Source organism: Danio rerio, chromosome 22 (genome assembly GCF_052040795.2).
Source record: "Danio rerio strain M-AB ecotype USA chromosome 22, GRCz13ab, whole genome shotgun sequence".
Lineage (NCBI taxonomy): Eukaryota > Metazoa > Chordata > Actinopteri > Cypriniformes > Danionidae > Danio > Danio rerio.
The window spans coordinates 2488157-2504300 of record NC_141042.1 but is presented as its reverse complement, the minus strand read 5'-3'; the positions used below and the strand labels follow the sequence as shown (position 1 = coordinate 2504300).

Here is a 16144-nt window from a genome sequence, read left to right as displayed (position 1 = left end):
AGATACGATGTAAACCAGTTTCACCTTTCCAGATCGACAGATCCACTAGTGAAGTCTGTCCAATAATATACTGTGACATATAGTAATGAACGCAGCACTCAGATCTAAATGCAGAACTAAAGCTTCTCCTCAGTATGAAGATCAAGAAGCTTCTTAAGAGTGTAAAACTTAAAAAAATGTCCTGCCGCACCGATCATGTGTTTATCAAGGGATGATGATCGTGCAAAACTCTTCCAACACTGAGTGTGTGTACGGTTCATCTCTAGCGTGGATCTTCTGATGCACTTTCAAATGGGATTGCCGAGCAAAACTCTTTCCACACACAGAACATGAATAAGGCTTCTCCTTTGAATGAAGTCGAAGATGTCTCTTCAGATCTGAAGACCTCGAAAATGTTTTCCCGCACTGATCACACTTGTGTGTTTTCTCTCCAGTGTGGATCAGCATGTGATCTATATGGTGTGATAATTGTGTGAAACTCTTCCCACACTGAGTACACGTGTACGGTTTCTCTCCTGTGTGAATCCTCTCATGTACTTTCAGATGTCCTAAAGTAGTAAATCTCTTGTTGCAGTGTGAACACACATGCGGTTTCTCTCCAGTGTGGATCTTCTGGTGCTTTTTCAAGTCTCCGGATGTTAAAAAAATCTTATTGCATGCAGAGCACGCAAACTCTCTCACACCAGTGTGGATCTTCTGATGTGCTTTAAAATGGGATTGTGTTGTGAAACTCTTTCCACACTCAGAACATGAATAAAGCTTCTCGTTTGTATGAAGTCTGAGATGGATCTTCAGATCTGCAGGCCGCGAAAATATTTTCCCGCACTGATCACACTTGTGTGTTTTCTCTCCAGTGTGGATCCTCTTGTGATTATTAAGGGATGAAGATTGCCTGAAACTCTTCCCACACTGAGTACATGTGTACGGTCTCTCTCCAGTGTGAATCCTCTCGTGCGTTGTCACTGTTTCTAACTTTCTGAATCTCTTGTCGCAGTGTGAACACTTGTACGGTTTCTCTCCAGTGTGAATCATCAGGTGAAGTTTCAGTTGTTGAGATCTTATAAAACTCTTCTTACACTCAAAGCAGACAAACTCTTTCACACCAGTGTGGACCTTAACATGTTTTCTTAAATATGACTGTAGTGTAAAACTCTTTCCACACTCAGCACAGGTATAAGGCTTCTCTTTTATATGAACTCCAAGATGGTTCTTCAGAGCCGAAGAATTAAAAAACGTTTTCCTGCACTGATCACATCTGTGTGTTTTCTCTCCAGTGTGGATCCTCTCATGTTTATTCTGGTTTCCTGAACAATTGAAGCTCTTCTCGCAATATGAACACTTGTAAGGTTTCTCTCCAGTGTGGATCAGCATGTGACGCTTGAGACCGTATTCGTAGCTGAAACTCTTTCCACACTGAGTGCAGGTGAAAAATTTCACAGCTGTTCTTTCCATTAAACAACTATCGTCAGTTTCTGATTGAGTTTCTTCTTCCCTCTTGACATGATGTTTCTCCTCATCTTCACTCAGTTCTTCACTCTCCTCCTTCACCACCACATCTGAAAATTAAAAAGTCACATTTTAATTTACTAGTTTGTTTTTTGCACAAGGTTTTTTAACACCAGAACTAGAAACAATATATAATCCAATGTCTATAGAGAAAACATGAGATGAAGATATGACACGAGTTCCTTTTTTCTCAGATTGTCAACCCCCCTAGTTTTCACACCTTTAGTTTGAAAAAAGTCAGGAAAGTGGGTGTGTCCAGCTCTGTTTAGGTGGGAGTGTCGGGGGAGGGAAAGAGGGAAGGGTTTGCATAAAAATGGGAGTTTCAGTCCGGGCACGCGCTGATTTTCACGGAGGCTAAAAAACACACAGACGCAGGGGGGAAAGAAAGTGACTGTGTTTACATTTTTTGAGGTTGTCAAACCTTATAAAATGTCTTGACAGACCCTTGTATGCCTTATTTTCTCCAACTTAAGATGAGACATCGCTTCTCTTATCCAGTGAGTATGTGTTGGTGGAACAGGGTCTTTCCATTTAAACAATATCCGTCTTCTAGCCAGAGGAGAACCAAAGATAACATGTTCATTTGGCTTGTGTTGAGAGGAGCGTTCTCAGGGGCCACCCTGAACAACACGAGAAATGGTGAAGAAATGGCCTCAAAGGTCTCAAAAATACTAATCCAGTATATGTAAAGCTTTGGAACTCTCCAGAATATGTGCAGCAGAGTAGCAGGATCGATCGCATGTGGGAACTATGTCAGCATTGATCTTAGGGTGCTTTCACACCTGCCTTATTTAGTTCGATTGAATCGCACTAGAGTTCGTTTTCCCTTTTGGTACGGTTCGTCAGGTGAGAATGCAGCAATCGTACTCGAGCGGCACCAAAAGCAGACCAAATAAGCGTACCGAGACCTGCTTGAAGAGGTGGACTCGGTACGCTTTCGAACGAACCCTGGAGCGGTTAGTTTGTGGTGAGAATATGATCCGTACTAAAACAGGTCCAACCGCAAAAAGTACTGCGCGTTTTGGACTAATTCAGCTGCCGTAGGCCGATGCGCTGTGCATTATGGGATATGGAGGAAAAATATTTGTTGACAGCGCTTTACCAACAGAGAGAGAGAGAGAGAGAGAGAGAGAGAGAGTGAAGACATTACCTGATGGATCGCTGGTAATATTTCCGCAAAATTAACATGTCGCAGTTTAGCTAAATTAATTCACGCCTCCTCCTGAAGTGACGAGCGATGCATTGAACACTGTTTTCCAGCCGCGGCCGCGCTTCATTTTCGTAATGTATAGTTTGTCTAAAGCAGGGATACAATCAGCCAGCGCAGTCGTCCCTCCAGAGTAAAAGGTTTTGTTTACCTGTGTAAGTTCACTGGCATTTTCCCGCACGTGAATTCTGACCAATCAATAAGCAGTTTAGGAAATATGTTCAACAACATCTGGCCAATGAGAGATGTGGATTTTGTCAGATGACTGCATTTTGGTTTGTTTCAACTGGTTCGGACCAAAGCCAGCAGTGTGGTGTGAAAACGACCCAAAGACGACAGAAGATGCGACAATGTATCATTTATTACCCTTGGTCCGGACCAAATGAAGCAAACTACAGATGTGAAAGCACCCTTAGAGAGTCTGACTTTAGACCACTGCAAACTGGTCAATGTTCAAGTGTATTACAGCATGTCTGAGGCATACTGCTGATGAGAAAACTCCTTGTATTATTTTGTGCCAATCTGCATCTGAGATTGGTGCATCTAAATCTGTCTCCCATTTATTTTTAAGTAAGTCTAATGCTGTTTACACCGGACGCGGAACGTGCGGATGAGTTTGGCTCTTTGTGTGTAAACAGACGTGTGATTATTTATGTTTGCTAGCTGCATTAGCGATTCAAAATCCGCTTCATTAGCGCGTCAAATTCACATATGCAGATTCGCATCATGGGCAGGGCTTCTGTCAGCCCGGTGACTGTAGCTTCGTTGTTAAATGGCTAACATGGATTTTACTGAGAGGATAGCTGTGTTTATGTGCTTTATGAAGACTGAAAAACAGCGTAAATTCGTTTGGAGCCGTGTCGGAGTCCACTAGATCTTGTCAGAGGTGCACCCAGCTCTGTGAGCTCATAAACTCCTCCAGAAACTTAACCTGGATGATGGAAGCATTCAGCGGTGCTTCAGAAGGAAGATTTCCCCCCGCGACACCAACAACAGGCGCTACTTCATAAGCTTATATATATATATAAGCTTAGCAAACAGAGCAAACAGTAGTATAGTATTATAATATATAGGATAATAATAAATAAATACAAATAAAAATAAACAAATAAATAAATCAGCTCTGTAATTCTTACTTTCTTGTTACCATTATGGTGAATAAGAATAAATATAAGGATGTGTGTGTATCTGTGCAGTGTGTATATACAGTATGTATGTGTATGCAGTGTGTATATCCAATATGGATGTATGTGCGTGTTTATATTACACACAAACACACACTACAGTATATATATACATATATATATATATATATATATATATATATATATATATATATATATATATATATATATATATATTTACATGTAATGTTTATTTTTAATTAACATCATTTTGAAAAATTACATTAATATTTTTAATAATAAGTGGTATCGATATCGGTATCGTAATTTTTTTTAACAAAAACTATCAGTATCGTATCGAATTAAAAATTGTGGTATCGCCCATCCCTAATTGAAAGATATACAACAATTTGGGCAGCACATTCATCTTTACCGTACTAATTCTACCGCCCAATGACAAAGGCAGGTGGTCCCATCGCTCAAAATCTTGCTTTAGATTGGATAAGAGAGGCTGATTATTGGACACATAAATCTGAATAATTATATATGACACATACATCAAGGTATTTCAATTTTTTAAAAGGGACTGATCCTAAACATGATAGATTGACCGCATCTCTAACTGGCATTAATTCACTATAATTTTGATTTTATAGCCAGATATTTTGCCAAAGTAACTTTAATAATTTGGGAAAACTTGACAGCGGGTGTGACAAATACAATAACATATTGTCCGCATACAATGAAACCTCATGTTCCACTCCTGCCCGCTGAATGCCGTTGATATCAGGACTTTGTCTCAGAGCTAGAGCTTCCATCACAACCCTGTCTTGTGCCACAATGAAGTTCAAAATAAGCGTAAACATTATTGTTAGTGCGTACAGCAGCCAAATTTTCTAGTTTTTTACGGCACATGCCACTCTTACATAGTTTTTAACCGTACAGGCAAACAATCATGAATAAGAGCGTTTGTGTTTGGCTCAAATTAAAGAGTAATAAACACAAACCTATTAGTTCTTCAGTCTCCTCCTGTTTAATTCTGCAGGGTTCTGGATCACTCATCTTCTCACTGTCCTTCAATAAACTCTGTCTTTGCAGATTTCACTGATGGCGGCAGAGCTTTAGGAGAAGAAACAGAGAAATTTGAGTCATTTACACTGATTGAGGAACTAAATAGTATGATATGTAGTTATATTCTATAGGAGACACAATATGTGATCAGGTAATTGGCTCAGTCAGCGGATGCTAATAAAATTATAGAAGTAAATTTGGTTTTATATTCAGACTTTCTCCTTAATAATATAATTTCAGTAAAATATTATTTACAAATTCTCAGAATAAATACAATATAAGACAGCATTTAAATAAATATCTCGTTTAAATATCAATTAATAAAGTGATTAGATTGCTAACAGTAGCACATTCCCAAAAACATTTAGAAAACAGAGAGCTCCACAAACCATTACTTTTGTTTTCTGCATCATAGTTCACATATCTGACACAGAATTTTCCCATTATTTTCTTCACAGATCATATTTAGCGACATAATCACAAATGAAGATAAACTCACACTGTAAACAAAAACTGAGCTCATATTGTCCTCTCAGAGCTGCTCTCTGCCTGCTGTATTGTTTTGGTCAGCAGACACACAGATAGAGGTGAACTCAATGCAGAAACTAGTCGCAGATTGTCGCTTTAATAAACTGTAAAGTGTGTTTTATTGTTGTGTAAACACGAGAAAAAGCGTCAACGACTCACCTCAGCTCTGAAGACTCGACGCTGAATGAACGCGTCAGCGCTGACGTCATCACGGAGAAGCGGGAACGACGGCGGGCTTTATTATTATTTAAAAAATGACAAAACTTTACAAAATACGCATAAACTGTGGAAGATTCAACGCAGTATTGTCATGATAAATACAAGTATTATATATATATATATATATATATATATATATATATATATATATATATATATATATATATATATATACATTGTCACCCTAGAATTATAAGGTTCTATTGACTTATTACTTATTAGCATAACTTATTCTTATAATATTAAATGACAACTTATTTAGATTATGGGATGTTTTTTATAAGTTGTTTACATTTGAAGACTTCTTAATTTTAATAACAATTGTTATACATATACAGTTTGCTATATGGAATGCAAAATATCTCAAAATCATTCATAAGGCAGATTGAACCTTATAATACCAAGCTGACAATATATATATACATATATATATATATATATATATATATATATATATATATATATATATATATGTACATATATACATATATATATATATATATATATATATATATATATATAATTTTTGTAACACTTTCAGTTTTATATATATATATATATATATATATATATATATATATATATATATATATATATATATATATATATATATACATACATACATACGTATGTGTGTGTGTGTATATATATATATATATACACACACACATATATATATATATATATATATATATATATATATATATATATATACATATATATATATATATAACTTTTCAATTTGTCAATTTCTAGAAACAATAAACAATAGAGCAGTTTTGAATTATCTCAATTTATGTATTAAGTATTTGGCTAAAACAATATATTAAATCAAATTGGGGAAAACAAAGCCTGCTTTGACAATGCCATACTGAACTACAAAACTTAATAAAATAAGAAAAAAAATGTAAGAATTAACAGCAACTGAGTATATATGTGCTGCTTGAGCATTGATGATAATCTTCCACATGAATGAAAACCTCTTGTTCTCAACATGTACATGCACCTTCCAAAAGATTGTTTATATTTACAACATGATAACTTACAACTTCGTTTACAATAAAACAGTCTTTGAATCTTCTCAGTTCTTTCTTTCTTCAGGCTGGTTCACAGCGTTTTCTCTTGATGGGTGAACATTAGCTTTGATTGGGGAAGTTTCTTGCCTGCCCTGGTCTGAATCTACTAAATACTCATGGCTCATTAAACACTTCCCATGCATAATGGACTGCTGAGAAAACCCGAGTTACACAATTTAATTTGTATTGTTGCATCAAAATGAGTGATCGTAAGGATGTTCACATCATTTAGTAGTAAACGTTCAAACCAAAGATATTTGTTTGGCTTTGTTTATGTGAATTATCACCCCTAAAACAATCCTAAATATGCACAATCTTTTATTTTGTTTTTAAAGAAAGCATAAACCATCCATCTTTACTGAACATCACAGCTCCTTTTTTACATTAGTGGGTCTCCTTAGTCAGTTTTGGAGGCATGTTGTTGGGACAGGTAAGGGCTTAAAGGGTACAATTAGGCCTAAATGACCCAAGTATGAGGTAAAATTTAAACTCAATATTGCTAAAATCTCATTATAACTTAAAGCCTGGTTCACACTACAGGATTTTAAACATCAGCAGATCGCTGTGCCGTTCACACTACATGACTTGACTTTGTGTCTTTTGATCTCTGTGGTGTTCACACTACGCAACACTCCGTGAATAATCCACAAGAGGGGGGTCACACACTACATGATCTGATAACAACTCATTCCCCATCAGCTCATTCAAGCTACCAAACCACAGCCAATGAAAATTTGAGGGAGGAGTCGTCAGAAAAAGCTGAACACTATTGGCTGCTTGTGTGCGGATTACATCACTGACAGCGTTTCAAGCTTTGAAGAAAGCATTTAAAAACATCATCAAATCAGCTGATTTATCAGCGGATTAATCACTCATCTGCAGGTTCCAGTGGATAGATACACAGAGAGTTTTTAATTTTTGTAATTGTATAACTCTTTGAAATAAAACTAACAAATAACACCCTGCCGTTTTCTAACTATCAGTGTATTTCTTTCTGACATTGTTATTATTATTATTTTTTGTTACAAAACAGTAAAGAACTGAGCATTTCTGCCCTAAATTACCATATTGGTCAAAATGACTGCATGCATGTCTGATCCTTTTCGCTGTGACTTTAAATATGTGTGCATTTTCTTGCCTAGCAACTTCCTGCTAGCATAAACAAAACTTTCTGATGGCAAAAACATCAATTTACTTCAGATATCTTTCAGAACAGCATATTCTGTGCCGTGAAATAGCTCCTGTTTGAAAGTGAAAATGAAAGTGTTTTAGTATCTTAGCTACATATTTATAGGCTGTATTACCAAAAAAAGATGATATTTTTAGGGTAATGGTGTCATTAAATATGATGCCAGACATTCAAAGCTTAATTTTAATATCTCAATAATAGCTTTGAATGTAAATATGTTGTGACAGTATGGCGCTTTATATGAGAACGGTCAGAATGAGCAGTATGGTAATTCTAATAGTTACAGAATTCTAGTTCCACTGTTAATATATCCTCCTCTCATGTCTGTGTTAACGCAGAATGAAGCCAGTGCACCGATGCCCATTCTGACCAATCACAGATGTTTCTGCTGAGCTACTGAGCACACAGGCATTCAGCCCATGCTGATCTGCTCTCTCATTGGCTGCAGCTCGTCACTACACATGACCACACGTGGTGTTGAGTCGGCCGACTGCTCTGGAATATTTAGCATGCTGAATGTTGGATTTCCATCTGCGAGGTGTCGGCGACGCGTCAGCGAGCCTCGTTGATGCGTTGTTCAGTAGTTCACACATAAAGAGCGGCGAGCGCCGAGCACCCGCAGACTTCTTCCCGATCACAGCCCGATCTGTCAGCGAGCTTATTAACTTCCAAATCGGGCTCAAATCAGGCTTAAAATCCTCTAGTGTGAACTAGGCATAAGATGGTGAAGGGGCGGGACAAATACACAGACCAATACACAGGCCAAACTGTGAATATTACTGGTTAGTCACTCATACACTACGGCCAATTTAGTTAACCCAATTCTCCTATAGCTCATGTGTTTGGACTGTGGGGGAAACCAGAGCACCTGGAGGAAACCCACACCAACACGAGAGAACATGCAAACTCCACACAGAAATGCCAACTGGCCCAGTTGGGAGTCGCCTAAGCGACCTTCTTGCATTGAGGTGACAGTGCTAACCACTGAGCCACCCCATAAGGGAGCATATAAATACTAAATAAGAGTGGACCCAGAACTGATCCCTGTGGGACACACTGACGCAATGGCACACAGAAAGACAAACTGAGAGCGTTTGGAAAGATATGATGTTAACCAGTTTGACAGTTCCAGATCAACAGATCCACTAGTGAAGTCTGTCCAATAATATACTGTGACATACAGTATCGAATGCAGCACTCAGATCTAAATGCAGGACTAAAGCTTCTCCTCAGTATGAAGATCAAGAAGTTTCTTAAGACTGCAAAACTTAAAAAATGTCCTGCCGCACCGATCATGTGTTTATCAAGGGATGATGATCGTGCAAAACTCTTCCAACACTGAGTGCGTGTACGGTTCCTCTCTAGTGTGGATCTTCTGATGTGCTTCCAAATGGGATTGCTGAGTAAAACTATTTCCACACTCAGAACATGAATAAGGCTTCTCCTTTGAATGAAGTCGAAGATGTCTCTTCAGATCTGAAGGCCTTAAAAATGTTTTACCGCACTGATCACATTTGTGTGTTTTCTCTCCAGTGTGGACCAGCATGTGACTTTTAAGGTTTGATAATTGTGAGAAATTCCTCCAACATTGAGTACATGTGAACGGTTTCTCTCCAGTGTGAAGTCTCTCATGTACTTTCAGATTTCCTAAAGTAGTAAATCTCTTGTTGCAGTGTGAACACACAAACGGTTTCTCTCCAGTGTGGATCTTCTGGTGCCTTTTTAAGTCTCCTAATGTAAAAAAACTCTCCTTGCATGCAGAGCACTCAAACTCTCTCACACCAGTGTGGATCTTCTGATGGTCTTTGAAATGTGATTGCGGAGTAAAGCTCTTTCCACACTCAGACCATGAATAAGGCTTCTCCTTTGTATGAACTCTAAGATGGACCTTCAGAATTGAAAGCCTCGAAAATATTTTCCCGCACTGATCACACTTGTGTGTTTTCTCTCCAGTGTGGATCAGCATGTGTTTATTAAAGGATGATGATTGCCTGAAACTCTTCCCACACCGAGTACATGTGAACGGTCTCTCTCCAGTGTGAATCCTCTCGTGTGTTTTCATTGTGGCTAACCGTCCGAATCTCTTCTCGCAGTGTGAACACTTGTACGGTTTCTCTCCGGTGTGAATCCTGAGGTGCAGCTTCAGTTCTTGAGCTCTAATAAATCTTTTCTTACACTCAAAGCAGACAAACTCTTTCACGCCAGTGTGGACCTTAACATGTTTTCTTAAATATGACTGTAGTGTAAAACTCTTTCCACACTCAGCACAGGAATAAGGCTTCTCTTTTGTATGAACTCTAAGATGGCTCTCCAGAGCTGAAGAATGAAAAAACGTTTTCCTGCACTGATCACATCTGTGTGTTTTCTCTCCAGTGTGGATCCTCTCATGTTTATTCAGGTTTCTTGAACGGCTGAAGCTCTTGTTGCAATATGAACACTTGTAAGGTTTCTCTACAGTGTGGATCAGCATGTGATGCTTGAGATTGTATTCATGGCTGAAACTCTTTCCACACTGAGTGCAGGTGAAACCTTTCACAGCTGTTCTTTCCATTAAAAAACTATCGCCAGTCTCTGATTGAGTTTCTTCTTCCCTCTTGACATGACGTTTCCCCTCATCTTCACTCAGTTCTTCACTCTCCTCCTTCACCATCACATCTGAAAATGAATAAGTCACATTTTAATTTACTAGTTTGTTTTTTGCACAAGTTTTTTTAACACCAGAACTAGGAACAATATATAATCCAATGTCTATAGAGAAAATAAAAGATGAAAACATGAGATGAAGATACGACACGAGTTGCTTTTTTCTCAGATTGTCATGTTGTTTGCGTCCGTTTCCATCACACGAGTTAAAGGGCCATGAAACCCTGTTTTCACACTTTTAATTTGAAATAAGTCAGGAAAGTGGGTGTGTCCAGCTCTGTTTAGGTGGGAGTGTCAGAAGAGGGAAAGGGTTTGCATAAAAAGGGGAGTTTCAGTTTGGGCACGCGCTGATTTCCACAGAGGCTAAACAAACACAAGGACGCAGGGGAAAAAGACGGTGACGGTGTTTACATGGACATCAGTAATCAAACTACTTGAGGTTGCCAGACCTTATAAAATGTCTTGACAGACCCTTGTATGCCTTATTGTCTCCAACTTAAGATGAGACATCACTCCTCTTATCCAGTGAGTATGTGTTGGTGGAACAGGGTCTTTCCATTTAAACAATATCAGTCTTCTAGCCAGAGGAGAACCAAAGATAACATGTTCAGTTGTCTTGTGTTGAGAGGAGTGTTCTCAGGGGCCACCCCGAACGACACGAGAAATGGTGATGCTTCACCCTAAATGCTTTAGAGAAGGTCTCAAAAATACTAATCCAGTATATTTAAAGCTTTGGACATGTCCAGAACATGTGCAGCAGGGTAGCAGGATCATGTCGGCATTGATCTTAGAGAGTCTGAGTTTAGACAAGTGCAAACGATGAACAATTTTGTAGTGTATTGTATAGCGCAAAATGCGGAGGCCCCCCTGCAGGGATCACCGACGGGGCCCCCAAGTAGAAGCCGGGGAGGGGGGGTGTATATACAGATATATATATATATATATATATATATATATATATATATATATATATATATATATATATACAGATATATATATATACAGATATATATATATATATATATATATATATATATATATATATATATATATATATATATATATATATATACACATATATCTATGATCGGGAGTTTTCCTGGATGTTAGTATGCATTTTTTTTTTAATTATGAAAATGTTTATTTGACCACTTTTCTACATTGATGGATCACTTATCGCACGGGCTTTCCTGACAAAAAGCTTGTGTTTGTGTGTATGGAAATGTACTATTCACTCTCCCTGTTAAATTTGATCTAATCATGTGCTGAAACACAGCTCCTCTCCTGCTTTCACTTCTCATACTGACGGAGGGAGCGATTCATTTGTGAATGAATCTCTGTTATGAACGACTCGTTCGTTAGCCGACAATAATAAGTTTCTGGCAGCGCAGCATCTCTTTGTCATATTTCTTTTGCATTGTTTGCTGATTTATTCAACAAACCTAGCATAAACCGAGTGTTTAGTGCGAGTTGGTGTTACTTTGCCTTATGGTGAATGCAGTAAGTGACTAGCTATTATCAATAACGTGACCTGTTTAGCACAAATTTCAAAACATACAAAAACATAAAAAACTTAATCCTATGAAATGTTCTGCCTTTGTGCTTTGTTTTCTCGTTACTACACTCGTAGACAGCGCTTAAGTCGAGCATCTTCACGTAATATTACTGTCCTGACTAGTGCGGTTGAATGACATTTGTCCTGGGAGCACTGTACCAATGTGGCGGCGCTATTGACGCATGCTCAGGGTCCCTATGCGATATCTAGTGTATATATATCTATGTCACAAATTGAGGAGCGGGGAAAGGAGGCGGGGTGGAGCGACAACGCGGGGAATCCTTCACAAACTGAGGAGCTATCACAAACCGAAAGTGGCGAGAGCGTCAAAGAGGCCAGAAGTCATTCATTTTTTAACGAGAACCGGCGGCGAGAAACAGCGGCGCGTCTTCATTGGCCATGACGCGGTTCGGCGGCAAGCAATCAGAATGAAGTAGTCCACCGCCTGAGCGGAATTCAGAGAACACAGACCTGTAAACTTTGGTTCCGGCCACAGTTGTTCCCAAGAGTTTGATTATTGCGGTTCCTGGATTTTCAATTATTAAAAATCGCGACGACGTGGGGCCCCCTAATCACGCGGGGCCCCCCCGCGGTGCGTGCCCTGCGGGCCCGTCCGCTACGCCACTGTACAGCATGTCTGAGGCACATGGATGATGAGAAAATTGCTTGTATTGCTGAAAGATTTACAATCAAAATTTTAGTGTATTAAAGAAATGGGGGGACACAGTGAAAAGTTGCTGGAATTTGAGGCTACAAAGTTCTGAAAGTTGCAAGTACCTATAGATGTGTGATTTGGGAATGTCATATTTCTGTGCTAGATGTTCAAAAGAAGCAAGGTTTCCATCAATATAAAGATCAGACAGCGAAATCACGTCCTTCCTAGACCTTGTTTCAAACCAAGTGTGCCACACGCCTGCTTATGAGTAAAGGTCCCGGTTGTAGACTTTGTAGACCGGTACTTGCAACTTTCAGAACTTTGTAGCCTCAAATTCCAGCAACTTTTCACTGTGTCCCCCCATTTCTTTAATACACTAAAATTTTGATTGTAAATGATCTACAACCGGTATAGCCCAAATAAAAAAAATACACTTGCATTAAAATGTCCCGCAAGACGGTTTTGGTCAATTAAGGTTATCATGCTGATGTAGCTGCAGATCTTCATTTTTGTAAACAGTTTGTTTTTGGCCAGTAATTTAAAGCTATAAAAATAAGGCGTGTCACTGTCATTGATAGTTGTTGACAGTTTGTCATAGCAGTCCGTCAGAGCTTCAGGAGGAGATTGAAGGCTTATAATTACATTTCTGTGTTATTTTACCATGATAAAATGAGTTGTTCAACAGTAAACTATACTAACTTACATACATATAGGATCTGGTGGATCACTGTTTATTCAGCAAAATCAGGGTTGTATTTGTTTGCCGATACACGCCTAGCCATGACCGGGAAAATACAGGTGCGATTCAATTTTTTTAAAAAGGGGCTGATCCTAAACATGATAGATTGACCGCATCTCCAACAGGCATTTTTACTCTATAATGTTGATTTTATTGCCAGATATTTTGCTTAAGTAACTTTAACAATTTGGGAAAACTCAAAGGGGGTGTGACAAATATAATAACATATCGTCCGCATACAATGAAACCTTATGTTCCACTCCTGCCCGCTGAATGCCCAGAGCTAGAGCTTCCATCACAACTGCAAATAAGAGTGGGGACAAAGGGCAACCCTGTCTTGTTCAAATCAAGCAGATATACTAATGTTATTGCGTACAGCAGACAAATTTGCTAGTTTTTTTCTTGATTAGTTTTTAACCATACAGGCAAACAATCATGAATAAGCGCGTTTTTGTGTTTGGCTCAAATTAAAGAGTAATGAATGAACACAAACCTATTAGTTCTTCAGTCTCTTCCTGTTTAATTCTGCAGGGTTCTGGATCACTCATCTTCTCACTGTCCTTCAATAAACTCTGTCTTTGTCTTTCACTGATGGCGGCAGAGCTTCAGGAGAAGAAACAGAGAAATTTGAGTCATTTACACTGATTGAGGAAATAAATAGTATGTTATCTAGTTATATTCTATAGGAGACACAATATGTGACTAAATAATTTGCTCAATCAGCCGACACCAATAACATTAACTTAATGTGGCAATTGAACAATCTGAAGACATCAATATAATGAATGAGAGAAAAACAAGAAGTATGGACATGAAATAAGAGGATTTTGTTGATTCTGACAATATTAATGAGCATCAGAGGATCATGACTATCCAGTATAAATATATGCCAATAAAGTGATTACATTGCTAACAGCAGCACATTAATGTACAGAAACAAAAAACACAAACTATTACTTTTGTTTTCTGCATCATAGTTCACATATCTGCTGCAGAAGATTCCCATTACAGATCTTATTTAGCGAAATAATCACAAACGTTGAAACCTTACACAGTAAACAAACACATTCACTCATATTGTCCTCTCAGAGCTGCTCTCTGCCTGCTGTATTGTTCTGGTCAGCAGACACACAGATAGAGGTGAACTCATTGCAGAAACAAGTCGCAGATTGTCGCTTTAATAAACTGTAAAGTGTGTTTTATTGTTGTGTAAACACGAGAAAAAGCGTCAACGACTCACCTCAGCTCTGAAGACTCGACGCGGAATGAACGCGTCAGTGATGACGTCATCACGGCGGGGCGGGAACAACGGAGGACTTTTATTTTTAGTTTTTTAAATGACATAAAACTTTACAAATCACGCATAAACTGTGGAAGACTCAACGCAATAGTGTCATATTAGGTCCAAGTAATATATATGAAAAAAGATAAAGAGTTTAGATGTAAATAAAAACTCTAAACGCCATTTCATATTTTCTCCTAAAATCACAATTTTTTTTCTCCAACTGTAGTGTGTGGACTCTGTTATTTCACTTTTATAGTGACGAATAAGTTCTTTTCATTGCCTTTAATGTGAAACAACTGAACATAAATATAGGAGGCGGGGGAAAATGCTAATTTTAGGACATTTTACATGGCATTTAGGTTTTGCATCTGAACCCTTTATTTATATGTATATATATTTGGTATATTAGGCTTGTCACGATACTGGTATTCGGTCCATTTCCCACTAACTTTTGAGCTCTACTGAGCGTTTTCTAAACAGTGCATATTTGCCATTGTGTTCACATGCTCAACAGAAATGACTGTGATTGGCCGAGAAGGTCATCTGTTCACCGAACTCACCTCTGTTTACTGAGTATAATCCCAGATATAGGAACAATGGAGCGTTTCAAAGTCATGTCGATCAGCTGGTTTGTATATGAGCTGAAATATGAGCGATCCGCTGATGAATCACAGCTTTAAATATAGTAATGCTTTCCATAATTTAGAAAAATCACGCCCCTGTGCAGAATTAGCAGCAAATCAGTTACATTTCCGCATAAAACTTGTGTCCCGGATGAAAATGTTGCACACTTTTTATCAAATTCAGTCAACAATGGTCAATGCATGTGGTGTGGCTTTGCTCCACTTATCCAATGTGTCCATAGCTGCGTCCCAAATGGCACACTATACACTATGTACTTATGCACTTACACACTCAACAGGATAGTATATGTATGTAGTGTCGTCCCAAATGGCACACTAATGTTTTTTTACTAAGCGGAAATTCAAACCGTTTCCCTGATGACGTTTGCCAAATCAGTGAAATAAACGACCGAATTACCAAATAATACCTGCCGTGAGTATAACCGCATTCACCATTGGAAGGCGCTATAATCACTCTCGTAGGAGAATTTTGCTTTCACCATCCAAAACAAATGAAATAATCCAACATGTGCGCCCGATAGCTCCCCCCCTTCCGCTACGTAAGCAAACCTGCAGTCGTTGAGTGCGTGATTTTAGCGGCTGAATGAGTGCATCATCCGGGTAATTGAAGTGCACTTATTATTTTTTTAAGTTTTCAGTGTGAACACACTACTTATACTATTTATACTACAAAATGGCGTAGAATAGTGCATAAGTATGCAAT

The 16144-nt window shown here is 38.3% G+C and overlaps 2 protein-coding genes across 4 annotated transcripts in view; both read right to left on the bottom strand.

Moving 5' to 3' along the window:
- Positions 1-16144, bottom strand: part of si:dkey-4c15.14 — a 231553-nt gene that overhangs the window by 187461 nt on the left and 27948 nt on the right. The gene's annotated exons all lie outside the window — the stretch shown is intronic.
- On the bottom strand, positions 262-14805 carry LOC147831434 (uncharacterized). Of its 3 annotated transcripts, XM_087303496.1 has the most exons (4): positions 14753-14802; positions 14006-14115; positions 9876-10575; positions 262-464 (listed from the first exon to the last, which is right to left on the bottom strand). In XM_087303496.1, the coding sequence occupies exons 1-4, from the start codon at positions 14800-14802 to the stop codon at positions 410-412; spliced, it is 915 nt and encodes a 304-aa protein (XP_087159622.1). In that variant the 3' UTR covers positions 262-409. The 3 variants fall into 3 exon arrangements, with proteins under 3 accessions (XP_087159622.1, XP_087159620.1, XP_087159621.1); XM_087303494.1 differs by lacking the exon at positions 262-464 and having other exon boundaries at positions 6433-10575; positions 14753-14805; XM_087303495.1 differs by lacking the exon at positions 262-464 and having other exon boundaries at positions 6433-10575; positions 14564-14779.